At 43.6% G+C, this 26786-nt stretch overlaps 1 protein-coding gene across 1 annotated transcript in view; it reads right to left on the reverse strand.

Annotated features, from left to right (window-relative positions):
- Positions 1–19638: 19638 nt before the first annotated feature.
- ECH1 (enoyl-CoA hydratase 1) overlaps positions 19639–26786 on the reverse strand; it is a 108994-nt gene continuing 101846 nt past the window's right edge. The window contains exons 9-10 of the mRNA XM_044305221.1: positions 20658–20808; positions 19639–20582 (exon numbers count right to left, since the gene is read on the reverse strand). Coding sequence (XP_044161156.1) covers positions 20478–20582; positions 20658–20808 — 256 coding nt within the window. The 3' untranslated portion in view covers positions 19639–20477. The remainder of the gene's footprint in view (positions 20583–20657; positions 20809–26786) is intronic.

The following is a 26786-nucleotide window of genomic DNA, read 5'->3' on the forward strand; positions in this document are numbered from 1 at the left end:
GTCTCTAAAAGAGTGTCTGTGAAGATGTGTGTTTTGTAACAATTATTCACATCGTTGGTGTAACAGGAGATACTGGTATCTCTGTGAGAAAACAAGGAGATTCAAGTTATTTATGATACACAAATAAACAGTGTGAGAAACATTCAGAGAGACGCCTAGAGGTCTGTCTCTAATTGCTACAAGTGTCAAATCTAATCCCTATAGCCTTGAATTAAAGCTTTTAAGGTCAAAATGTATATTATACCTTTATTCAGACTTACAGAAGTTAACCCTTTATACTATGATGCAAATAGCTTACACAGCAGTGCCACCTAGGTATGAGTAGGTGACATTACAACAGTAGCAAAAGTGCATTCTGGGTAAGGTTATGATGTCATTTCTTATCAATAGTCATGCCCATCCCATTATGATTGGAAACTTCCAAACTAGGAAGGTGTGTCTAACTGATAAGTTTGTGATCATAAACCATACACAGGGGGACACACACACACAAGAAAGAGAGGAAAGAGAAGTTAAGCTCTTTAGAGGTGTCTATCAGGATGAAAGCCATGGTGAGATGTGCTATGATGGACCACCCAGCTTTCCTAGGAGCAGAAGTGAGATTTCTACTAGGACTTGGTAAGAGACACAGAAAATGATATTTCATTTTATTAAGACAAATTTGATAGTGTGGGTGAAATTATACCATCTAGATTGGCGAATAAATAAATAAATTAATTAATTGATCATCTCCATATTTGAGGTATAGTTTTAGGATATTATGAGGCTTCATTCTACCTGCAGAAGAATCTAGACTCATAATTTAGCAAAGCATTAAATAATTGCTTAGATATATATATATATTGATAGAACATTCTTCGCCAAGCTAAGTGATGGATTCCCACAGGAAAGACTTATTTCAAGTCCTTCCCATTTAAGATATGATCTAGCAAGATCCTAGATCCCTGTTATTTGTCTTAATGGTCTTACCAAAGTTATATGTGTGAAAATAGTCCAGGATGGGGCGGAAGGATAGTTATTTCTTCTAAGGGCTCTTTCACACTTGCGTTATAGTCTTCCGGCATAGAGTTCCGTCGTCGGGGCTCTATGCCGGAAGAATACTGATCAGGATTATCCCCATGCATTCTGAATAGAGTGAAATCCGTTCAGGATGCATCAGGATGTCTTCAGTTCCGGAACGGAACATTTTTTGGCCGCAGCAAATAGCGCAGCATGCTGCGCTTTTTGCTCAGGCCAAAAATCCGGAACACTTGCCGCAACGACGGATCCGGAATAATAGCCCATTGGAATGTATTATTCCGGATCCGTCCTAACATCTTCAGTTCTTACGACGCAACGACGGATCCGGAAGTTGCGCCTGCGCCAGGAAGTAGGAAGGGCTTGGCTGGCGCCAACTTCGGCAGACAACCCGCGCGGGAGAGGACAGGTCGTGTCTTCAGCTCCTGGAGGTGAGTTTTCAGTGTGTGTTTTGTCTGGAAATATACATTAACTACATGCATCTACTATGTCCTAGACATAGTAGATGCATGTAGGAGGCAGCAAATGAATGCTGGAGGTAGTAGTCCCCTGGGGAATGCTGCCCCCAGCACCCACCGTGCAGTCACCCCAGCTGCAGTCCAAAGTGCTTTTTCTTTGGGACTGCAGCTGGCTGGGGTGACTGCTTGGTTGATGTTGGGGGTAGTAGTCCCCTGGGGAATGCAGCCCCCCGCACCCACCGTGCAGTCACCCCAGCTGCAGTCCAAAGTGCTTTTTATTTGGGACTGCAGCTGGCTGGGGTGACTGCTTGGTTGATGTTGGGGGTAGTAGTCCCCTGGGGAATGCAGCCCCCCGCACCCACCGTGCAGTCACCCCAGCTTCAGTCCAAAGTGCTTTTTATTTGGGACTGCAGCTGGCTGGGGTGACTGCTTGGTTGATGTTGGGGGTAGTAGTCCCCTGGGGAATGCAGCCCCCCGCACCCACCGTGCAGTCACCCCAGCTTCAGTCCAAAGTGCTTTTTATTTGGGACTGCAGCTGGCTGGGGTGACTGCTTGGTTGATGTTGGGGGTAGTAGTCCCCTGGGGAATGCAGCCCCCCGCACCCACCGTGCAGTCACCCCAGCTTCAGTCCAAAGTGCTTTTTATTTGGGACTGCAGCTGGCTGGGGTGACTGCTTGGTTGATGTTGGGGGTAGTAGTCCCCTGGGGAATGCAGCCCCCCGCACCCACCGTGCAGTCACCCCAGCTTCAGTCCAAAGTGCTTTTTCTTTGGGACTGCAGCTGGCTGGGGTGACTGCATGGTTGATGTTGGGGGTAGTAGTCCCCTGGTTAAGGTAGTACTGTTGTTTAATATTAATGTGTTAATTTTCATCTTTTTGTTCTCATTTTTCTTAGGTTATATTTTTTGGGAGACAGACCTTATCTTCATCTTTGAAAAAAAAATGGCCAGTAAGTATCATTTTTGAGGTTTTTTTTTTCAATGATTGAAAAACAATTGTTTAATTATTTTTAATTTTTTCAATAGGCTATTCAAGTGAGTCCGGCAACTCTCCTCCAAGGCGACGAGTTCGCTTGGACACGGTATGTCATGTTTTAACTTTTTATTTTATTATCCCATTCATGTCCAAAATATTAATTTTATATTTCTTTTACAGCATTCGTCAACGGAGGAGAGGTATTCTGGCCCTGTTCCTACAGCGGGAGAGGAGGAAGTCGGGGGTGGACACCATGAATCGGTAATTAAAAAAAAAAAAAAAATGCAGTGTGTTTTTTCTAAAATTATTAAAATTTAAGGTTATTAAGTTTGATATTCTTTTACTTTAGTCTAATCCTACTGTTGCATCAAGAGGTCGTCAGCAACCATCCACAAGGCGCCGGGGAGCACGCGGCGGTCGGGGATGTGTGAGTATATCTCAGTATTGATTCTTGTTATCTCATATGTGTAAATTATTACATTATTTTTTAAAATTAATAAATTATTTTCTCATTTTTTTTAGGGTTCAAGGGCCTCTGCCAGAACGGATGAGGAGGAATTATCTGGTTTCTATATCGACAACGAACTCCTCATCCATCTGGTGGAGGAACGCGTCCCACTCTGGGACCATACCGACCGCCGCCATGCAGACCATCACCTGACCCGGAGTCTGTGGATGGAGATTTGCGGCAAAATGCTGACGGATTGGGACGACCTCAGTGAAGGCAAACAGGAAGATTGCAGTAAGTATCCTTAAATTTTTTTAATTGATTAGTGATGTGTCATGTCCAACCTGCGGCCTCCAGCTGTTGCAAAACTACAACTTCCAGCATGCCCTATCCAGGCATGTTGGGAGTAGTAGTTTTGCAACAGCTGTAGGGCTGCAGTTTGGTAATGCCAGTAATTTGAGAGTAATGTTTATTTTCATATTTTTCAGAGACGGCAGTTATGGTGCGATGGAGCTCAATAAGGGACCGCTATAAGAAAGACTATAATGAGGAGGTCAATCGCCCGAGTGGGTCTGGCGGAACCCGCCGGCAGCCGTACCGCTATGCGGCTGCCCTAGGGTTCCTACGTAGAACCCTAGAGCTGCGAAGGTAAGTACAAAAATCCCTAAAAAAATTGGTCAAATGGTGAAAACTATTTTTAAAAAATGCTAGTTTTTCTTTTTTTTTTTTTTTTTTACAGAACAACTAGCAGTACTCGGGCGCCAGAACCTCCTTGTGAAAGTCAACAAGAGGCAGTCCCTGCTGAGCTGCCACCCGCAGATCCCTCTCCACCTCGTCCAGCACCTGGTCAGGACCCAAATCGTCCTCTACTGGTGCCCTCTGGTGACGCAACAATGGCCGTTATGGCGCCACTTTTTGAGGCGTTGCTGCGTCGCCAGAGGGCCGGTAGAAGCCGCCAAGCTGATTATGAAGACCTCACAAGGCTCTTGTATGAGACCTTGTGTGGTTACAGCAATAGGATTGTAGCCATCGAGGCCGAGCTGAGAAGTCTGCGGGAGTGTGTGGCGCAGTTTTCTCAGCCGGGCCCGCTACAAACCTATTGGCCGTCAATTATTCAGCTGGTGGCGGACTTCACGCCCGACCAGGTGTTGGAGTTCAGACGTAGGGTGGAGGATGCGGTGTGGGATTTGAGACACCGCACAACTCCTGTTCCCCAACCACCAACCTATCCCCCCTCCCATTCCTATCCCCCCTCCCATTCCTATCCCCCACCACAACCTCCTCACCCCTTCCAACCTCCTCACCCCTTCCAACCTCCGCAAACTCCAACCCGTCCACCTCAACCACCTCCCCATTCTACAACCCCCGAGCCTTTTCACCACTCTTCTTTCTCTCCTCAAAACTACTTCCAACAAGCAACTTTCACCACTCCTTCTTCGCTGGCTCGGACAACTCCTTCACCCAATCCCCCATCCCGTTTGCATACTCCCTCTGTCTCTCCTCCCACATCACACATTTCAGTCTCCACCAGAACATACGAAGGTGGAGAGGGATCAAGCCGTGCACTGCCTTCCACCCCCCAACCTCCTCCTACAATTCCTCAATACCAGGATTTGTAATTTTTGTTATTTCAAATTTTATATTAATATTGTTTTATTTATATATATTTTTATTTTATAAAATTCAGTAAAATTCAGTTCAAAGTTTTTATGTGTCCTTGTGTTTTTTTTTCTTATCTAAAAATAAAGGCCCGACATGCTCTTCCACCGCTTGTGGAGCGACACAGGAACTGTCGCTCTACAGGCGGTGGGAGAGGGTGTGGTGGATAAAGGCCTGACATGCTCTCACACCGCTTGGGGAGCCAGCCAATGATAGTGGCTACTCATGCGGTGATAAGATTTTTAGTAAAAATAATATAAATTTTATTTAAAAAGAAACACCATACTACTATATTTGAAAAAGTTATTAAACTTTATTATTGAATATTTATTTGGGGAAAAAAAACAGCAACAGTACAAAATTTGAATTTTAAACATTCTGTTCCTGCCACTGTAAACGTCCAGCATCTGAGCTGAAGTAGGCAGCAAATGAATCTCGCATGGCGGACACGGCAACAGTACCACGTGGTCCAAAAGTTTCAATACTACACATTTCGCTGTCCTCGATTATTCGCTCAATCGCGGGTTCTTTAGTCCGTATGAAATTGTGAAGAACTACCCCACACTTTACTACTTCGTCTACTGTTTCAATCTTCAATTGAATCGGTTTAGCAAAAACTCTCCATTTAGAGACAAGGATCCCAAAGGTGCACTCGACCATTCTTCGTGCCCTTGTTAAGCGATAATTGAAAATCCGTTTTGTGGCATCCAATCCACGGCTGGAGTAGGGTTTAATCAGGTTTCCAGACATTTGGAAAGCTTCATCCCCCACCAAGACGTATGGCAGTGGTGGACTGTCGGTTCCAGGCATAGGTTCAGGAGGTGGAAAGTCAAAGCGCCGATTGTACACGCTCCGTCCCATGAAAGAGTTTTTGAAACTCATTGAATCATTGGTGCGGCCATATGCACCAATATCAACTGCCACAAACCGGTACTCAGCATCAGCGATGGCCATTAAAACAATTGAAAAATACTTTTTATAATTAAAAAATTCTGATCCGGTACCTGGTGGCTTTATAATACGGATATGTTTTCCGTCCACTGCGCCGAAACAATGCGGAAATTGACAGACCTCATAAAAATGTTTTTCAATTTGAAGCCATCTCTGCTGATTGGGAGTAGGTATGAACTCCTCATGCAGTTCCTCCCATAAAACTTGGCACGTTTCTTTTACAATAGTTGAAATCGTTGAAATCCCAAGCCGGAAATGGTAGTGTAGCGACGTAAAACTGTCACCTGTAGCCAGAAAGCTGAACAAAAAATAAAGAAAATAATAGATTAGTAATTTGAAATACTTAAACATTTTAGATTATCGATTTGTCTAATTTGATATGGCCTGAATCACAATAATTATCATAAATATCGTTATGAGTAAAATTTTACTATACTTGAAAGCATCAATATATATTTACTGCCTGTAATATTTATATTAAATACATACAGATTAGTATAGCTGCTATGAAAATCTTCTAAAGAAATTGTTAATGAAATATAAATACTAGACAACACATATAAATAATAAAAATTAATATATATATATATGTCATTATCTTACCGGATGGTCAACATGAGTCGTTCTGTAGGTGACACACTCCTGCGGAAATACGTATCCATCCTGGCCAGTCTTGGTGATACTCGGTCTAGGAGCTTATCAAAGCTAGCCATGTTCATGCGAAAAAAATTATTAAATTTTTCGGGATAATGACGCAATTCCGGGTACAGGACTTCAAATGCTCCTTCGGTAATCCGTGCAGACGAAATTGGATGAACCCAATAACGACGAAGACAACGCCGACGTCTATCTCGCTGTTGTTTCCTCCATCTTGAAACCAAGATCAGCGCTTTGAAAGCAAACTCTTGTTCAGGCATCATCCTGGCGACAATCCTAAGCAGAATCTGAGCTAGTCCCTTAAAGGTTTACTTTTTATAGACCAAAATATTTGCATATTTTATTAGTTGTACAACAGTGATAAGATTAGTTTCTGATTAATTTTTAGTGATAGGATTAGTTTCTGATTAGAAATTATTTTGCATACCGGATCCGCTCTAAAATACACGACGGATCCGCTGTTTCAACGGATCCGTACGACGGATCCGTCTACATACCGGATCCGTACGGCGGATCCGGACAAAAAACGCAAGCGTTGCCTTCAGGATTTCCGGATCCGTATCTCCGGAAAAAAGCCGGAAAGACGCATCCGGAATGAAAAAATGATGCGTTCTCACACGTTTTTCCAGATCCGGCGTGTAATTCCGGCAAATGGACTACACGACGGATCCGGCCAACGCAAGTGTGAAAGAGCCCTAAGTTATATCCTTGAATGGATTTGCCCATGCATGAAGTCATGTGATGTTGCAGTGGGTTAGAGGGGGGCGGAATGTATCTAGCATTCCATATTGATGTCTAGGATTAGACATGCCCATCCTGATATCATGAGATTTTCTCTGAACATTGGTAATGTATATAACTTGTGTTCCTACTTTGATATCCTAACCTAATAATAGCTTGGTTATAATGTGACAAGTTATTTCCACTCACATGTATTGTTAAGCTTGTAATGCTTTATATTAACGCTATATATATTCATTTGCATGTATCATTGTGTTTATTTACTTATATATGTTTATAATCTTGTAACCAATAAATCTGCATATTTTTATAAACCTGTGTATTATTGTATAATGCAGAACTACATGTTTTATCATTAACGTCATCTCACGTCAAAAAGAACTTATTTATCTGAGGAAATAGTCGGACTCAGATGTGAATTGTATCACTTAGGTTGTCTACAATTCACCAGGTCATGATTTTTAGAATTTATGACAAATTTTATAAAATTAATTTTTTATGGTTAATTATTTTTATGACCATAATTAATAATTCTTAATTGAATTATTACAACCCGACAATAAGATGATTTGACCCCCAACCTATATAAAGAAAAAATTTCCAGTTGGCTGTAAGCATATGAGGGCATTGCTACTGGGTCACACATCTTCTATACCTTCATTTGGTGTTCTTTCATACAGGTCTGGGTTGTCCACAATTCATGTTTGGTGCCTGCTGGTATCATCATGTAAAGGGGCTAATCGGAAGGCACCTTATTATTATACATTGATACCAGCTCAGCAATTTAGTCTAGCCACCGCTCTTGTTTTCTGGTCCTCCAGGGTTCTCAGTAGCCATAGCAAGTTCTGGGTTAGGCACTTATAAGCTCAATTTCCCTGGGAGAGGTAGGGTGTAGTGTGCATCCTCCTTATCTGATAAAGCTGGCACAACTCTTCAACTCTTCAAAACAGGCCGCTTAGCCAGAGTCTAACTGGGCAGGACACACATAAAACAAGAAGACATTCCTCTACAGGGCCTGCATCCATGACTAATCTTGAGCAGTAACTGCTACTGTGAACCTGGTGAACTGGTCAATTACCAGCTGGTATTTGTGGCCCTCTAAGGAACCATTAGAAAGTCCGGATGTTACCCATCAGGGACTACCCATCAGCTACCCTGTTTCCCCGAAAATAAGACAGTGTCTTATATTAATTTTTGCTCCCAAAGATTTGCTAGGTCTTATTTTCAGGGATGTCTTATTTTTCCATGAAGAAGAATGGCACAGGGGTATCAGGGTGGGAAGTAGGATCACTTAAAATGGCACAGGGGTATCAGGGTGGGGAGGAGGGGGATCACTTAAAATGCCACAGGGGAATCAAAATGGCCAGGAGAATGAGGAGGGGGGGGGGATTACCGTACCATTTTAGTACCCCCTTCTGATCCTCCTGTGTCATTTTGATTCCCCCTGTGTCATTTTAAATGATCCCCCTCCCCCCCTGAGTCATTTTAAATGATCCCCATGTGTCATTTTAAATGACCCCCCCTCCCCATCCTGATCCCCCTGTGTCATTTTAAATGATCCCCCTCCCCTGTGCCAGTGGACAGTGGATTACCGTATTTAGTCTCCCCCCCCCTCACCTTCAGCAGACATCCCCCACCTTCCATCAGATATTCCCCCCCCCCCTACCTGTCACCCCTGTGTGTCCGTGCCAGCCAAGTTGTGAGTCAGCCAGACTCCGTCAGGGCAGAGCGAGCAGCAGGCGGAAGGCGGCAGCTTGTCCTGGCGGCGGCGCGGGCTCTCTGATTTAAAGAGACCTCCCACCGCCTGCGCTGCGGCCAATCAGTGAGCTGCGTGGCGGCGCCCGTAGGGTCCAGAGGAGTCAGACGCCTTACGGTACCGTAGCTTCGGGGGCTTTATATTCTGGGGTGGCTTTATTATCAGGGAGGCCTTATTTTCGGGGGATGTTTTATCGGGGAGGTCTTATTTTTGGGGGGATGCCTTATATTACAGCGAGAGGCAAAACTAGAAGTAGGTCTTATTTTCGGGGGGATGTCTTATTTTGGGGGAAACACGGTAGTTTACAAGTTCAGCAACTACTGCAAACCTTATTCGCCAATTTCTATAATTAGGGGTGTTAATAGAAGTGCTGTAGCCAGGCAAATATTTTTGGAGGCCTGAAGTGTCCCTTCTCCTGCTTCCATTTTGCAACCACTCTCACCTCCTTGTCTTCCAGGTTAGGGCCGCTATAATTTGGTGCCCAGTTGGTATAGCACCCTTCATGGAGGGTACCAATCCCACTGTTGGAATAGTCAACTTCCCAGTGTGAACTTCTCCTTTACTTACCATGCTAGGTTGGTGTCTTTCGATAAGCAATCTTCTAACTTGCTTCTATCATTCTCCATGCCTTGGTGGTCCACTCCACCTCTGAACATATAGGAGATTCAGCACTCAGGAAAATAGAGCTTCCCAAACTATGATAGGCCTGTATCGCCATTTTATTGATCAGCTTGAAATCGGGGGGCCTCTCTAGTCAGAAGGTCTATTAGCTGGTTCTGCTAGGTTGCCGTACAGAATGGAGCACTATGCACCCTTCTTCTAATCAGACTATTCATCCATGCAGGTTCTCCTCTGTGCATCTGTTGCTGTCCTTCCAGTTCGCCATTGTTCTTCCAACCATCCGTGCATACAATTTTGACCAGTGCTGACATCTCGGCATAGGCGCATGGCAATCTGCCAGAGTGATAAACCAAGGTCTCTCAGTCCAAGGATTCTGTCTCTCTCAGTTTGCAACAAGTGGTGATAACTGGCACATGACTTGATCAGATTTTTAAGGTTTCATGTGGCTAAAGAAAAAATTTGGCTTTAGCGCCACTCCCACATGCCACAGATTGGAGCTAACTTGAAAATGTGATCATTCGGACATCTTAGCGACACCTGCAGCTTCCTCGACTTGCAAAACCTTATGACTTGTCCTTCTTAGTATTTCTGTGTTGAGAAGTGTCAATGGAGAGGAGTAAATTGCTCAAAATTCGAGTTGGCTTTGGTTCAGGCCTGAATTGAAAGTGCTCCGATCGGCCACTTTCCAATTTCTATAGGACACTCTGAGGTCTCCTAGAACTGATCATTTTTGTCTCTGGTCTCTAAATTTGATCTTTTTTCATTCTCCCTCTCTCATTCACCCCAATTGAATCACCCAAGGAAGAAAGAAAAAAGATTTGGATACAACTTACATTTTTACAAAATTCGGGTTCAATCCGATTAGTCTTGAATCGATTCGCTCATTTTTAATTGTAATGTAAAATATTAAAGTGATTTTTTTGTGATCAATATTACATGGGTGGGAGTTCGGCATCCTTGTCTATCAGGTGCTCTAGCAAGTGAGGCATCCCCTTCATTATTTACTAGGCACAGCGCTGTCCATTTAATAGTGGCTGTACCTGGTATTGCATCTCTGTCTTATTATCACTTGGTTACATACCAGGCACAACCACCACCAAGACTAGAGCACTGTGCCTGGTAAACAACAAAGAGAGCGCGGTGCTGGCTGGAGCGTTGTGAACCCCTCAATCAGCTGATCACCGACGGCGTGCAAAACCACAATCTGATACTGACGTCCTATTCTAACGACAGGCCATCAATTTAGTAGTACCAGGAAACCCCTTTAAATATAATTCATAAGGTTACAATCCCGTTTATTAGCAACTACCATTTGAATACAAAAATTTAGGTCTAGTTGTCAAGTTCTGTTATACCACAGATTGCCTCTCATGCTGCACAGACTCATGTCCATCCAACTCGTTTATGCGAATGCGAATGCGAAACCGATATCGTATCTTCAAGGTAAGAACATCCACACCATGTTCTGGAACCAAAACAACTGTAAAATGTGTTCTCTCTACCGTGAGAGGAAGGCTCGTCCACAGCTTCTAGCTGGCAGAATCCATCAGCGTACTCATGCATGACCACCTACAGACACAGGGGCGTACGTGCCATAGAGGCAGACCAGGCAGCTGCTATGGGGCCCCCTGGACTGAAGGGGACACCGTTGACGTTGGCTTATTTGAATCAGTGGCCAGATCCACAGGGCATATGCCAACAAGGGTGTGGAAATCAACTTTACTTCTATGCTCAATTCTGAAATTAACTTAAAAGGGGAATTCCAATCTGGGACATTGATGGCATAACACTAGGATAAGGCCTCAGTGTCAGATAGGTGCAAATCCCACCTCTGGGACCCACTCCTAGCTCCAGAATGGGGTTCCTGAAGTGAGGAAGAACACACTGCGCATGCGCTGCATGCTCTCCATTCACTTTGGGGCCCCCATTTTCAAAATAGGTGCAGAACCCAAAGGTGAGAACCACACCTATCAGACACTGATGCCATATTCTAGCATTAAGCCATCAGTGTCCCAGATGGGAATACCCCTTTAATTTTGCAATCATGCTCACTTACCAAAGAACCTTCTAAGGCCTCATGCACACGGCAAGTGAATGGGTCTGCATCCGTGATGCGGGGAGCACACAGCCGGTGCCCGCATATTGCGGACACGCTGTTTGCGGGCAGCAATACGACCACGGCCGTGTGCATGAGGCCTAAGCTGTATTGTTCAGAGGGGTTGTGGGCCCCGTTATGTGTTGCTGCCTATTGGGCCTTCAGTCAATGTCATGAGGTAAAATGAAGCAGGATACTCAGCGTCCTGTATTGGGTAGCAGGTTAAAGTGACTTGCTGCACTTGGATGCCCGAACCTTCATCAGGAGAGTTATAGTAAGTTGCCCTCTGCTTGCCACCTAGTCTGGTGCCATTGTATGATACTCAACATCCACCCCTTTGGCAGCCTAACAGAGGATGACGTCTAAGCTAAAGATTCTAGACACATCTAGCTGCAAAGCAAGTTCTATCATAGGACAGGAAAAATATGATAATTTGATTTTAGTGATATTATACAGGGGAGTTATGGAGACAGACTGACCAGTGACCTCAGGGACGGTGCTGCTAGCAGGTCCCTTCCCTATGGAAATGATCCAGTAATACATGGAGGGCTGCAGACTATAGATGCCTTTTCCTGCAACCTGTTCTGTCAATGGTTGTCATAAACTATAATTATCTTTAAAGAGCCTCCAAATGTTGGGTAAAGTTCAGCGTGGGTGTAGACAGAAAGGGAGCAAAAGCAGCAAAGTCTGTAGGTCTAAGGACTGCAAATATATCCTGGCCTTCTATGCTTCTTAGCCAGGATAATGAGCCAATCATTTGTCAATGTGTTCGTGTTCCTAGCCAAGTCCCATGTATAGTACTGGTGCCTTCTCATGTGACAGAAGGGCAATGGGGCGCCCTCTGGCACCAGAGCTGAAATAGGCGACTGCTACATCTGCACCCATGCTTCCGCTGGACTATATAGTATGGCAATGGATTAGGTTATATGAAAATCAAAACACTAAAGCTCTTCAAAGCAGATGGGTCAGGACTTGGGCATGTGATTGTCCATGATTTAATCCTGTATTTTCTTGTACCAGTCACAATGACTCATAGAGAAAGCCTGTGACTCCTACTTCCCCTGCCCATTCATAAAGAGACTGCGAGTCCTGCTTCCCCTGGCCATTCACAGAGAAAGCCTGAGAGTCCTGCTTCCCCTGTCCATTCATAGAGAGAGCCTGCGAGTCCTGCTTCCCCTGGCCATTCATAGAGAAAGCCTGCGAGTCCTGCTTCCCCTGGCCATTCATAGAGAAAGCCTGCGAGTCCTGCTTCCCCTGGCCATTCATAGAGAAAGCCTGAGAGTCCTGCTTCCCCTGTCCATTCATAGAGAAAGCCTGCGAGTCCTGCTTCCCCTGCCCATTCATAGAGAAAGCCTGCGAGTCCTGCTTCCCCTGTCCATTCATAGAGAAAGCCTGCGAGTCCTGCTTCCCCTGTCCATTCATAGAGAAAGCCTGCGAGTCCTGCTTCCCCTGGCCATTCATAGAGAAAGCCTGCGAGTCCTGCTTCCCCTGGCCATTCATAGAGAAAGCCTGCGAGTCCTGCTTCCCCTGGCCATTCATAGAGAAAGCCTGCGAGTCCTGCTTCCCTCAGCTACTCATGGCTAAAGGTTGTGGTCCCTGCTTCCTCCGCACACTCACAGTGAATGCCTTTGTGTCCGGCTTCCCCCACCCATTCAGAGAAAGACTGAGTCCCCTGACCACTCATAGTGAATGTCTTTTTGACCTCCCTCCCTCACCCCTACACAGAGAAAGCCTTCGAGTCCTGCTTCCCTGCCTACTGCATATTAAGCCTCTATCAGGTTAAGACCTAAAGCGCATGCGCACCAATTCCGATGCATTCCACCGACTGGAAGTTGGGGCACTTCCGTCTTGGAGCCGAAGCACTTCATTTAAAAGCGCCCCATCTTTGCTTCCCCAGTCTACACCACCCTGGGGACTGGCGACCTATAGCGTCAAGAAGTTTATTTGTGTGCACAGTGAAAGAAATCTGCCGGGATTTGATATTTAAGAAAAGAATATGCGTTCCACCGTGGAATGCGTCACTTCTGGTACCGGAAGGGACGCCACCTACCTTTGTTTTTGGCACTCATTTGGAAATCTTGGCCCTTGATTAGGATTCTAGTATAAAAATCCTGACATTTCAATGTTGTTTTATGACCGCCTATCATTGCTCCTGAGGAAGGGGTGCCATATGACCCTGAAACGCGTTGAGCTTTACCTGCTGTTTATTACAATAAAGGAATTAACAAGAAGTACCTGTCACAAGGCTGCTGTTTCTTCCTGAGATTCTACAAGCGATCCAGGTGTCTTAAGCTTTATCCTACAGGACTCCTCCCTAGTGAAGTGAGTAGATACGTATTTCTAACATGCAACAAGAAGAAATGAGATTGAGACAAAACATTTTTTGAGCATTCAATTAATTGAAAATAACTATTAAACTGAAACAGGCTGTTTTTCAGCTGATCCATAGTTTAGGACCACATGCCTTTAAAAGTCCAAATCTGTGCAAAGATGTGGATTCATTGTCATTTTCTGTCAGGTAGTTGGACCCAAATTAAGGCCCTTACTGGTGCTGACTGCAGCCCCATAACCAGACGGCATCTGAGACTGAAGGGCTTCAGAAACCAAAAACATCTTCAAAGACCTCGTCTCCTTGAACGCCACAGAACTGCTCGTTTGGACTTTGGTGCTCTCTTACAAACATGGGACATTCAAAGGTGGAAGAAAGTTTTATTCTCTGATGAGAAAAAATGTAACCTTGATGGTCCTGATGGTTTCCAACGTTACTGGCATGACAAGCAGATCCCACCTGAGATGTTTTCTACGCGCCACAGTGGAGGGGGCGCCATAATGGTCTGGGGTGCTTTTTCCTTCAGTGGAACAATGGAGCTTCAAGAAGTGCAGGGGCGTCAAACGGCCGCTGGCTATGTCCAGATGTTGCAGAGAGCATTCCTCATGACTGAGGGCCCTCGTCTGTGTGGTAACAACTTTTTTTTAACAGGACATCGCTACAGTACACAATGCCCGCAGGACAAGGGACTTCTTCCAGGAGAATACCATCACTCTTTTGGCCCATCCTGCGTGTTCCCCTGATCTAAATCCAATTGAGAACCTTTGGGGATGGATGGCATAGGAAGTTTACAAAAATGGACAACAGTTCCAGACAGTAGATGGCCCTCCTGCTCCACTTGGAGAAATGTTCCCACCTCATGGAAACGCTTGCATCAAGCATGCCGAAACAAATTTTGGAAGTGATAAACAATAACGGCGGAGCTACTCATTACTGAGTTCATGTTTGGAAGTTGGATTTCTGTTTGGGGGGGTTTAGTTTTTTTTGGAGGTGTGGTCCTAAACTTTTGATCAGCTGAAAAACAGCCTGTTTCAGTTTGTTCGTTGTTTTCATTAAATTGGATGTTAAATTTTTTTTTTGTCTCACTCCCATTTCTTCTTGTTGCATGTTGAAGCTCTACTTGGAACCTTGTTCAGATCCAGCCATGCTAAATATGATTTTTTGCCATTTTTCAAGTGGTCTTAAACTTTTGATCAGGACTGTGTATATATATATATATATATATATATATATATATATATATATATATATATATATATATATATCCTACCCCTTTTGTTTCTTCACTACTGATGGAGAAGCCAGTTAGTCCTGCTTCCTTCGCTCTCACAGCTCTTCCTTTATATAAAGCCATACAAGAGCAGTCAGTCATTGTGTATGGCGGAGCAGGATTCTAGAGCTTTCTACAAAAGTCCTAGTAGCATTTATTCAGCTTTTTACATTAGAACACTGAATCAAACACGGGGGGAGGGTGGCTTTTATCAAGACCGGCGTATTGTACTGGAGAATGGGCAAGACAAATTTATACAGAGGCGCACACCACTCATATTTGCTGCATCTTCCAGCCGCGCCATGTGACACACACCTCTACGGCAGCCTCCTTGTCTTTCTTCATGAAAAAAATTTGGTGGGTCTGTGGCGCCACCTGCCACCCACCCACGGCAGGTCCCCTTTTCTCGACATTCCTGAAAAGTGGTGTGAAAGGGGAAAATGTCGCACATACGGAATGAAACAAAGTTTGGAACCTATCTCCGCTACAAAAGTGGAGTAAATAGGTTAGCAAATGTCCCCATTGGAGCCCACCCTCATCATCTCATTGATGCATCCTCTATAAGGGAGTCTTCAGAATTTACTGCGACTGAAAATCAGTTCTATTCGCCTGCATGGGGCGTGCAGAAATCCATATGCCTGCCATGGGCGTAGCTATAGGGGGTGCAGAGGTAGCTGTCGCTACCGGGCCCAGGAGCCTGAGGGGGCCCAAAGACCCTTGTGCCACATAAGAAGACACACAACGCACTGAGAGAAGGGCGGCCCAAGCTGAACTCTTGCACCAGGGCCCATGAGCCGTTAGCTACGCCCCTGGTGCCTGCCTTCCCCTTCAAATGGATGGAATTGATTTTGAAATCTATATCTAGGACACCGCGCACTTACCTACCTGCTTGTGCATGCACTTTTGCCCTATTCAGACTCCACAGTGATACAATACTTTTGCAAGTAAATATATACCTTATTGCTGAGATGTATCTTTGCTTGAATCTTCTTCTGCCAATGGATACAAAACTCCCGCTCTCACGGGGTCCGGTGTCTTGCGCCGACAGCTCCTGCCCCGGCCGGTGGCGTGGAGCTGTACAGAACAGAGTTAGCGGCTTGCGCTCACACGGAGCAGCCAGTGACAAATCTTTGTTCGGTTGGAATCAATTCACCAATTTGTTTATCTTCTTTTAAGGTATCCCAATGTTTTTTTTTATAATTTTCTTGAAATGTGATACCTGACTGTTATATGGTAAAATAATGGGGGGGGGGGATTGATGCTTCTTCTATTTTATTTATCTCTGGCTTCTTATTCTCTAGTAACCTGTCTATTCAAGGAACCCATTTCCATTTTTTGTTTTATTATTTTCTCTTTGTTGTATCCCTTAGACTCAAATGTTCTCGGCAGTAATTCCGCCTCCCTTTTTATATTCCTCCTCTTCAGTGCAATTTCTTTTAATCCTCAGGGACTGGCTCCTCGGTATATTCTCAAGCCAGCGTGGTAGGCTTATTAAAGGTTTTTGTGCATATTTTATTATCCTCTCTCTATATATATAGTTAGATCTAAAAAATGAATCTTTTTTGCTGTAGCTAGGAGTGAATTCTAAATAAAACTCATTTTTATTTATATTTTGAAAAAATTCCTGTAAGATTTCTTCCAATATAAAAAAATCATATCATCGATAAAACTCCGCCAGAGGACGAGGCCGGCCCGGAGCCCACCATCTGGATGGATGTATTGGTGTTCCCACCATCCTACGTACAGATTAGCGAACCCCGATGCGAACCTTGTCCCCATCGCAGTCCCCCATGTCTGGAGGTAAAACTCTTCATTATATATAAAATAATTCCTTTTTTTTTTTTAAATGGAAGACAGACATTAACGAGCTCATGTCAGCTTTCAAATACACAGAATGGTACTCTATAGCAATGCTGAAGGGGAACTTGGGAAGACTAGAATTGAGGACTCCAGGTTCTTGTCCAGTGGTAGCGTCATCATGAAGCTGCTTACATCTAATTCAATGGTTGGGGAGGGAGGAATTTGAGCAGACCTCCTTTTGGGAAGTGTTGGTGGGAATAGTGTTCCTTTATTCTTTTATCTTGAATATGTCATGTATTCAAATATGTCAAATATTTGGTATTTGATTCATGCCTTCTTTATATACTTGAAAACATAATGCATCCTGTTTTGCTTCATATATAACATGCATGTTATTTTTCTATGAGATGATGCATTAATAATAAAAATATATCTAAAAAATATATATAAAAAAATTCCTTTTTAAAATGAACATGATACATTCCCCTCAAGTACTCGATCTGTGATTCTGGCATTTCGCCTGAGGTTTAGCCGCGTCACATCCTTTTTGATTTTCAAACACTGTATACAGCGATTTGACATCCAATGTGCCCATTATATAATTGTCTTTCCATTGGATGCCATTTAAGATCTGTAGTGTATGTTTGGTGTCTTTTAGGTATGTAGGAAGTGCCTGTGCATTAGGTTGTAGGTGTTGATCTACATACTTGGACAGAGAGCTTGTTAAGCAATCTATACCAGACACTATAGGTCTGCCGGGTGTTTTTTGTACATTTTTATGTATTTTAGGGTTATGATAAAATGCCGCAATAATTGGATGTTCAATATTAATATATGTTGCTTTTTTTATATAGAATCCCTAGATTCCTTCCTTTTTGTACTAGGGCTTTTAGTTTTTTTCAAAACCGTTGTGGGGTCATTTTTCAGTTTTTTATATGTCCTGTCATCTTCCAGTATATTTTTGGCTTCATTATGATAATCTTCTCTATTCATTATCACAATCCCTCCACCTCTATCTGCAGGGCGAACAATAATGTTCTTGTTGTCCTGCATCAGGATGATCGCTTTCTTTTCTTCCTTAGTCACATTGCTGATATAATGAGGTTTCTTTGGTTGTTGGGTTCTTCTAATCTCTTTTGTTACCCGATTCATAAGTACATTAAAAGCAGGGGAATATTCCTGTAATGGATGGTATTTAGATTTTGGCTATAAATCTGTAGGTTTGAATTGATCTACATTTTCTTTATCGTTTATTTGCTCTTTTTTGTGCATTTCTGCCCCTTTTATAGATTTTTTCAGGGCTAACCTCCTCATAAATTTTCTAACACCTATGAATGCTTCAAACTTATAAATAAATGTAGTCGAGGCAAACTTCAAGCCCTTCTTTAAAATACATTCTTCTCCTTTCGCAAGTGTGTAGTTGCTTAAATTATATATTTTTTTACTTAAAGCTTCATCTGTATGGGTATCTTTTATCGATTGCCTTTCCCCCCCCTACATCCCCCTCTTGTTTCCATTTTTTCGTACCTGGAAAAAAAAAAAAATCCTGTTTTACTCTCTTTTTTTGTGATGGATTTTCTTCTTCTTCTTCCCTTCTCTCTGTCTCCTCTTGGGGTATTATTTTCGCCTATTTTTTCATAACTTTTTCGCTTTTCTTATTTTTCTGTGCTTCTTTCCTTCCCTTGCCATTTGAGTTTTTGGTCCCCTCTACTTCTATAGTTGCTTTATTATTTTTTGGGATTAAAGTGGTATTTTCATCACAATGATCACTGTTAAATCTCTTAATGATTTGACAGTGATCATTTTTGCAAATACATTTTATTACCCAATTCCCACCCTTTTTGAGAAAATAAGTCCCCTCTTATCCGATTCGTGTCTTTCGTCTCCCCTAGTTACGGCCACCTCTCCTGTCGAATCCAGCCGGGCTTGTGCAGAAGACTGAAGATTCTCTCAATGTCCTGAACGCGCATGCGCCATGATGACTTCTTCCTGGCCAGTATAGTACAGACCCGTGAACGCGCACACTGACTTTGTACTATACAGGCCAGAAATAAGTCACCATGGCGCATGCGCGTTCAGGACATTGTGCGGCCCAGCCAGAAGAAAAACTTCAGTCTTCTGCGCAAGCGCGGCCTGGCGAAGACGTCAATCAAGCACCGCCAAATCCAGGAAGTGAACGTCGCGCTGGACGAAGGCAAGGAAAAAAACTGAAGATGGGAATACCCCTTTAATGTCTCTGGTATTCTCCCTACTTTTCTTACTTTTTCTCTTTCTGTTGCCATCCCTTCTCCTTTTTCTTCCTCATCTATAATCTGATTGAGGGGGCTATAGCGGTTCTGTGTATGAACGGAGTTATGAATTATCACTATTGGAGAGTCAGGGACACTACTGTTTAAATCCCCCATTTCTTCTACTTCATTAAGTGTTGGGAAGAGGGAATCATGATTGCTCTGTATTTCTGGCAAATATTCATTTATTGTTTCAAATGAATTGCCATTTTCACCTAATACATCCTCAACGATCTTAACCGGTAAAGAATCTCTATTACATTTCTGCAACTTTTTATCTTTTATTTCCTCCTCTTTTATGTGTATTCTTCTTTTAATACTATTTACTAAGGGCTGTAACTCTGGGTGATCTTTCCACGGTCTGAGTTTTTCAAATAACTCCTGTATTTCTTTACTAGTGTTCATTAGTCTCAGTCTTCTTTTGTGTATAATGAAGATAATGGCTCTCCTTGAGAAATCATGGAACTCCGCAGCGTGTGAACGCACCCTTACGGGCTCACAACATAACTACTCATCATTTCAGAAATACCATCAACAGCCAAGAAACGTCTGCAGAAAGACACAATCAAAGCTCATTGTAGAGACAACCCAACATTTATTAAGTTATTTGACAGCAAATATTCTCCCAAATGGTCATTTCAAATAATAAGCGAGTTTTGTGTTAATTAGAAAATACTGTATCATGTCCGTTACTGAATTAACCGCCACTGTCCATACCCAATTATTGTCTGCAACCATTTGTATTGTTCTAATGCATCTAAAAAATAAAAAAAATAAACTTTAAAAATTGTCTTGATTAAAAATTGCGTGCAGAACTGTGTGTCGCTATGGTAACAGACTACGAAAAAAAACTAAAACGTAGTCTGATCCTGTAGTCACGTTACTTCACTCCCTTCTCTACTGTCTGCTGGTTATCAAGAAGAGTCAGGCGAGTAACACAGAGACTGCAATATCAGACTACGCAGGGCTTGTTTGTATCTGGTAACCCTGAAGACACATGGCTCTGCACAGGAGCTGTATTCACAAAACGGTGTAAGATTTTTTATCAAGACACTACGAAAAAGTTTATTTTCTCAATTTTAGATGCTTTGAGGAGAAGAAATTGTTGCAAATGTGGACATACCCTTTAAGTGCATACGTTGTAGTATTGTCTTTACATTCATTTTTGAAGCTGTGATGGGTTTAACATGTAGCTTTATTACACTTCCATATTAGATTATTGCAGCCATTTTCTAAATTTCCCACTAAGCAGAATGTCCCACAGATCCTACTGCAGGTCTGAGGAGATACCTCAAGTCTCCTTGGTAGGAACCACCTTTGCTCATTATAATTGCTGTTCTGTGCAGGACCCTTTGGTTATACCATGTGCGAGCCGTCCAGTCAGATACGGCAATCTCAAAGATGACCACGGTTCCTAGAGTTTAGAAAATGTCACGTCTTTCGGGGTCTTCTTCTGCAGAGCAGCCTGCGCAGACATCACGATGTCCTGGGACTGCAGCATGCTCATGTTCCAGGTGGCCTGAGACAGAGACACAACATGGTTACCCGACCGACACTACCGAGGGCCAAGACTAAGAAGAAGACGACCACTCACCATGTAGTCCAGACTCTCCTGCACCGAGTGATCTCGAGAATACAGCAAATTCACTTTAGTTCCTTGGACGGCGACAGGGCTTTTGCTGGCAATCTCAGTGGCCAGTTCAAGGGCAGCGCTAAGGAGGGAGGAATTATCAGGAAATACACGGCTAGAGGAGGAGAAGAAGAATTTATTTTTTTAAATGAGGGGTAATTTATAAAAACATGGGTGCTCTTGTCCACAGGCTATGTGTTGCATGGCAATTAAAGGGGTCATCCCACAAAAAATATTCGTAATTTGTTAAACCAGCACCTGGATCTGAATACTTTGTAATTGCATGCAATTTCAAATGTATTATAGTTATGGAGCATGGTGGGGGGGGGGGGGGGGGGAGCTGGTAAAATGGGCATCAGGATATTCTGCAATCCAAATTATCATCACTACAGTACACAACTAAACAGACGCTTGATACTGTGGTGGCAATAGGAACAGTAAAGGGAGCTCTCTCGAAAGTCTACCGGTCATTACATGAGGAATTCCTGAAAATTCATGACTAAGGTTAAAATGAAATGGGAAAAGGATGTTGGAGTAATAACAGATACCCAATAGGAAGAAACGTTAGCGCTAACTCCAAACTTGCCCCTTCGTGAAACAGCTCGACCCCCACAGCTGTCCATGATGCACAGAGTATACAAGACCCCCACAGCTGTCCATGATGCACAGAGTATACAAGACCCCCACAGCTGTCCATGATGCACAGAGTATACAAGACCCCCACAGCTGTCCATGAGGCACAGAGTATACAAGACCCCCACAGCTGTCCATGATGCACAGAGTATGCAAGACCCCCACAGCTGTCCATGAGGCACAGAGTATACAAGACCCCCACAGCTGTCCACGATGCACAGAGTATACAAGACCCCCACAGCTGTCCATGATGCACAGAGTATACAAGACTCTTGCTGTCCGAAGTGTGGGGAGGCGGAGGGCGATCTATTGCACATTCTGTGGAGCTGTAGTGCCCTGAAAGGTTACTGGCATGACATATTACATTTGATAAATACTGTATATAATGCTAATTTCTCTCCTTATCCCAAAATGAGCCTGCTTGGCATCTTTGATACGGATAACTTGCAATTACCTGTTATCACAGGAACAAATAGAATACTATACTAGGCACATAAAACATTGGCAGCAAAGTGGATTCAGCCTCTTCCTCCGGTCGTAGCAGAGTTTATTGCAAGACGGAATGTAGTGATTCGGTTGGAAAAGGGGGTTTATCTTAAAAAAAACACTGTCTCTCGAAATTTTTGGCTATTTGGGGCCTATGGATCGGTAGATCCGGAGTGTGCAGCCCTTGGCTGGCTCTTGATAGGAGCTTGAGAAGTATAATCGGTTGAATGTTGGGTGGATGTGTGTTGTTGCCTGGGGAGTATCGTTGCTCTTCTTTTCAATGGACAAAGAGTAACATGCCATTCGCTACTGCTACTACTTGTGTCTGGGTTTATGCAAGATGATCTGTTATCTATCTCGGGGGGGGGGGGGGGCTGTTGAGGGAATGCACTTCAGAATTACTGTTTGACTAACTGTGATTGGTTTGTCTGAGACATTCTTGTTGGTCCGAATTATACTGGACCGTATGATTTTGATGTGCAATTTGCTGGTCATTGGAAAAACTGTATTAATAAAAACCATCTGATAAAAAAAAATAATAATAAATGTATTATAGTTACTGAGTTATTCAATTAAATGTATCTCTATAGCACCACCTGCTGTTTGTCCTTGTTCTAATTTCTCTGTCCACCTCACTTAGGTGGATGCACGTGATGCTGGGTTCCATCCTTCAACTGCCACCAGCTGCAGAAGAAGGACATGGCCCCTGAGCTTCCAGCTTGAAATAAATCTAGCAGAGCAATGAATGTGGAGATCTCTGGATCCATGTGAGGTACAGGGCTGGCTCTAGGAAGCAGCCATGTTTCTGTCGTCAGTAAATTAAAGGATTCCCTGTTTATGTTCAGAGCCTATACACCTTTCTTGACACAGGTGCATGGTTTGTTACAGTGCATCAGAGCACTCTCAGAGCTCTGGGGGGAATTTATTAAGGCCTATGTGCCAGAATTGTCCTACCACTGCGCTAACTATGGTGTGAACACGGTCTGAAGGTGATGAAATCCAGCTCACAGCCAAGCGTCCACACAACCGCCTAGCAGGACAGCTAATGCAATGTGAACACAGCCAGACTGTGAGCCACACCCACATCAGACCATGTGATGGAGGCCACCAGGTGCAAAAGAATGTTTAAATGCCAGGTAAAGGCACATTCAATACATATAAAACAAAATCACAGAAATATAGTGGCAAATATGGGGGAGCTGCTCAAACCCTAAACACTGTGGCGTGTTTCTCATTGGGGGAGCAGCCCCACCGCATGTGGACCGCAGCAACCGACCATCCCCAGCAAAAATATGCGTACAATGGAGGATGCCAGCGCGGTCCACATGCACCACAAAGGCATCCTACACAAAACGGAGCATTGTGCGGATGAAAATATAATTATATAAATTAGGGGTGCACCGAAATTCCGGCAGCCGAAAATGGGCCCAATCCATTTCGGCCGATATTGGTACATATCGGCAGAAAATATGGTTGGTTATATTAGGGGTGGGCGGTATAGGCGATATGCGATATGAATTTGGGCCACGATATGGATTTTCGCCATATCGCCGGACCGCGATATGATCGCGCGCACCATGTTCTCCTGAGCCGGCCGGCACAGCGGAGGGCTGCCGCTGAACACCAATGAGGACAGAGTAGGAGGAGGAGGGGAGGGACTGTGGCCACTGCGCTACCAATGAATGTGCCGGCCATATCCCACAGGGTCCCCCTCCTCCCCCCATCATTGGTGGCAGTGTCAGTTCCGATCGGAGCCCCAGCAGTGTAATGCTGGGGCTCCGATCGGTTACCATGGCAGCCAGGAGTCACGCTGCTGAAGTCCTGGCTGCCATGGTATGTTAGTGAGCAGAGAGCAGCGCATTATACTCACGTGCGCTGTGGCCGCCGGTCGCTCCTTCTTCTGTCTGTGCGGCTGATAGCTAATGCTTACAGCATTAGCAATGCGCCACACAGACCTATGAGAAGAAGGAGCGACTGGCGGCCACAGCGCACGTGAGTATAATGCCCTGTGGCCACTGCCACCAATGATTAATACTGGGGAGGGAGGGAGGGGGGGGGGGTTTGCGTTACCAGAGGGGGCAGATCAGAGGCTGGGGAAGGGGGGCAGATCAGAGGCTGGGGAGAAGGGCCCTATAATATGATTTATTAAATTCATGAAAAAGAATTATTAATAAAATCATTTAAAAAAAAAGTATTTTAAAAGTATTTGGGCAAAAAAGCTGTTTCGGTTTTCGGTCAAGGGCATCCTGAATTTTTGGTTTCGGACCAGAATCTTCATTTCGGTGCACCCCTAATATAAATCACAGAAAAAAAATGCACCAAACGGATATGCCACTGACTATACTAGCTAGTCATACAAGCAGATATTAAAAGCAGAGACTTTTGCCAATATATTCCTGTCCTTTAAACATTCTTTTGCACCTGGTAGCCTCCATCACACGTCTGATATGGGTGCGGCTTACAGTCTGGCTTTGTTCACATTGCACTAGTTGTCCTGCTAGGCGGTTGTGTGGACGCTTGGCTGTGAGCTGGATTTTATCACCATGTTCACACCATAGTTAGCGTAGTGGTAGGACCCCTTGCCATGCTGAGGACCGTGGCGTGGTGCATGATGGGCTCCGATGTGTTCCTGACAGGAATATATTGGCAAAAGTCTCAGCTTTTAATATCCGCTTGTATGACTAGCCAGTATAGTCAGTGGCATATCCATTTGGTGCATTTTTTTCTGTGATTTATATAATTATATTTTCATCCGCACAATGCTCCGTTTTGTGTAAGATGCCTTTGTGGTGCATGTGGACCGCGCCGGCATCCTCCATTGTACGCATGTTTTGCTGGGGAGGGTCGTTTGCTGCGGTCCACATGCGGTGGGACTGCTCCCCCAATGAGAAACACGCTATAGTGTTTGGGGTTTGAGCAGCTCCCCCATATTTGCCACTATATTTCTGTGAATTTTATTTCTAAAAGCATCCTAAAATGTAATTGTGAAAGGTACATACCTTATGGGAATAAAAGGTTAAAGGGGTTCTGCACTTTGTTTAAACTGATGATCTATCCTCTGGATAGATCATCAGCATCTGATCGGCGGGGGTCCAATGAGGATAGATCAGTTTAAACAAAGTGCAGAACCCCTTTAAGGAACAAGAAGAAACCAATGTGGATAAATAAAACTGTAAAGAAAGCAATAAATGACAAATAGAAAGCATTTAAAATCATTAAAACAGGAGGGTAGCGAGGAAGCACTGAAAAACTATAGGGAAAAAATAGAATATATGTAAAAAACAAACAAAAGCGACCAAACTAGAGACTGAGAGATTAATTGCCAAAGAGAGCAGAACTAACCCTAAAATGTTTTTCAATAAAAAGTATAAATCTGAAGGTGTCAGCCCTTTACAGAGTGATGAGGGGGGAGTTACAGAGAGCGAAGAGGAGAAAGCAAAGCTGTTAAATATTTTTTTCTCCACTGTATTCACTGAGGAAAATAAACTGTCAGATGAAATTCAGAATGTAAAAGTTAATTCCCCATTAAAAGTGTCCTGTCTGACCCAGGAAGAAGTACAACAGCGACTTAAAAAGATTAAAATAGACAAATCACCAGGGCCAGATTGCATACACCCCCGCATCCTAAGAGAATTAAGTAATGTCATAGCCAGACCCTTATTTCTGATATTTGCTGACTCTATACTGACAGGGAATGTCCCACAGGATTGGCGCATAGCAAATGTGGTGCCAATATTCAAAAAGGGTCCAAAAACAGAGCCTGAAAAACTTTAGGCCGGTAAGTTTAACATCTGTCGTGGGTAAACTGTTTGAAGGTTTTCTAAGAGATGCTATCTTGGAGGATCTCAATAAAAACAAGCAAATAACGCCATATCAGCATGGCTTCATGAGGGATCGGTCATGCCAACTAATTTATTCCGTTTCTATGAGGAGGTAAGTTCTAGACTTGACAGCGGCAAATCAATGGATGTCGTGTATCTGGACTTCTCCAAAGCATTTGACACTGTACTGCATAAAAGGTTAGTATATAAAATGAGAATGCTTGGACTGGGAGAAAACGTCTGAATGTGGGTAAGTAACTGGCTGAGGGATAGAAAACAGAGGGTGGTTATCAACGGTACACACTCAGATTGGGTCACTGTCACTAGTGGGGTACCTCAGGGGTCAGTATTGGGTCCTATTCTCTTCAATATATTTATTAAAGGGAACCTGTCACCTGGATTTTGGGTATAGAGCTGAGGTCATGGGTTCCTAGATGGCCGCTAGCACATCCAAAATACCCAGTCCCCATAGCTCTGTGTGCTTTTATTGTGTAAAAAAACCGATTTGTTACATATGCAAATTAACCTGAAATGAGTCATAGCTTAAAAATATGACTCTTCTCTGGTCACACAAGTAAGATATGACTCTTTTATGTTAATTTGCATATGTATCAAATCATTTTTTTTACACATTAAAAGCACACAGAGCTATGGGGACTGGGTATTGCGGATGTGCTAGTGGCCATCTAGCAACCCATGTCCTCAGCTCTATACCCAAAATCCTGGTGACAGGTTCCCTTTAATGATCTTGTAGAAGGCTTGCACAGTAAAATAGATTTTTGCAGAGGACACTAAACTGTGTAAAGTAATTGACACGGAAGAGGACAGTATACTGCTACAGAGGGATCTGGATAGATTGGAGGCTTGGGCAGATAAGTGGCAGATGAGGTTTAACACTGACAAATGTAAGGTTATGCCCATGGGAAGGAATAATGCAAGTCACCCATAAATACAAAATGGTAAAACACTGGGTAACACTGACATGGAAAAGGATCTAGGAATTTTAGTGAACAGCAAACTAAGCTGCAAAAAACAGTGTCAGGCAGCTGCTGCCAAGGCCAATAAGATATTGGTTGCATCAAAAGGGGCATAGATGCCTGTGATGAGAAATAGTCCTACCACTTTACACATCACTAGTCAGACCACACATGGA

The sequence above is a fragment of the Bufo gargarizans genome, chromosome 9 (genome assembly GCF_014858855.1).
Source record: "Bufo gargarizans isolate SCDJY-AF-19 chromosome 9, ASM1485885v1, whole genome shotgun sequence".
NCBI classification, from domain to species: domain Eukaryota; kingdom Metazoa; phylum Chordata; class Amphibia; order Anura; family Bufonidae; genus Bufo; species Bufo gargarizans.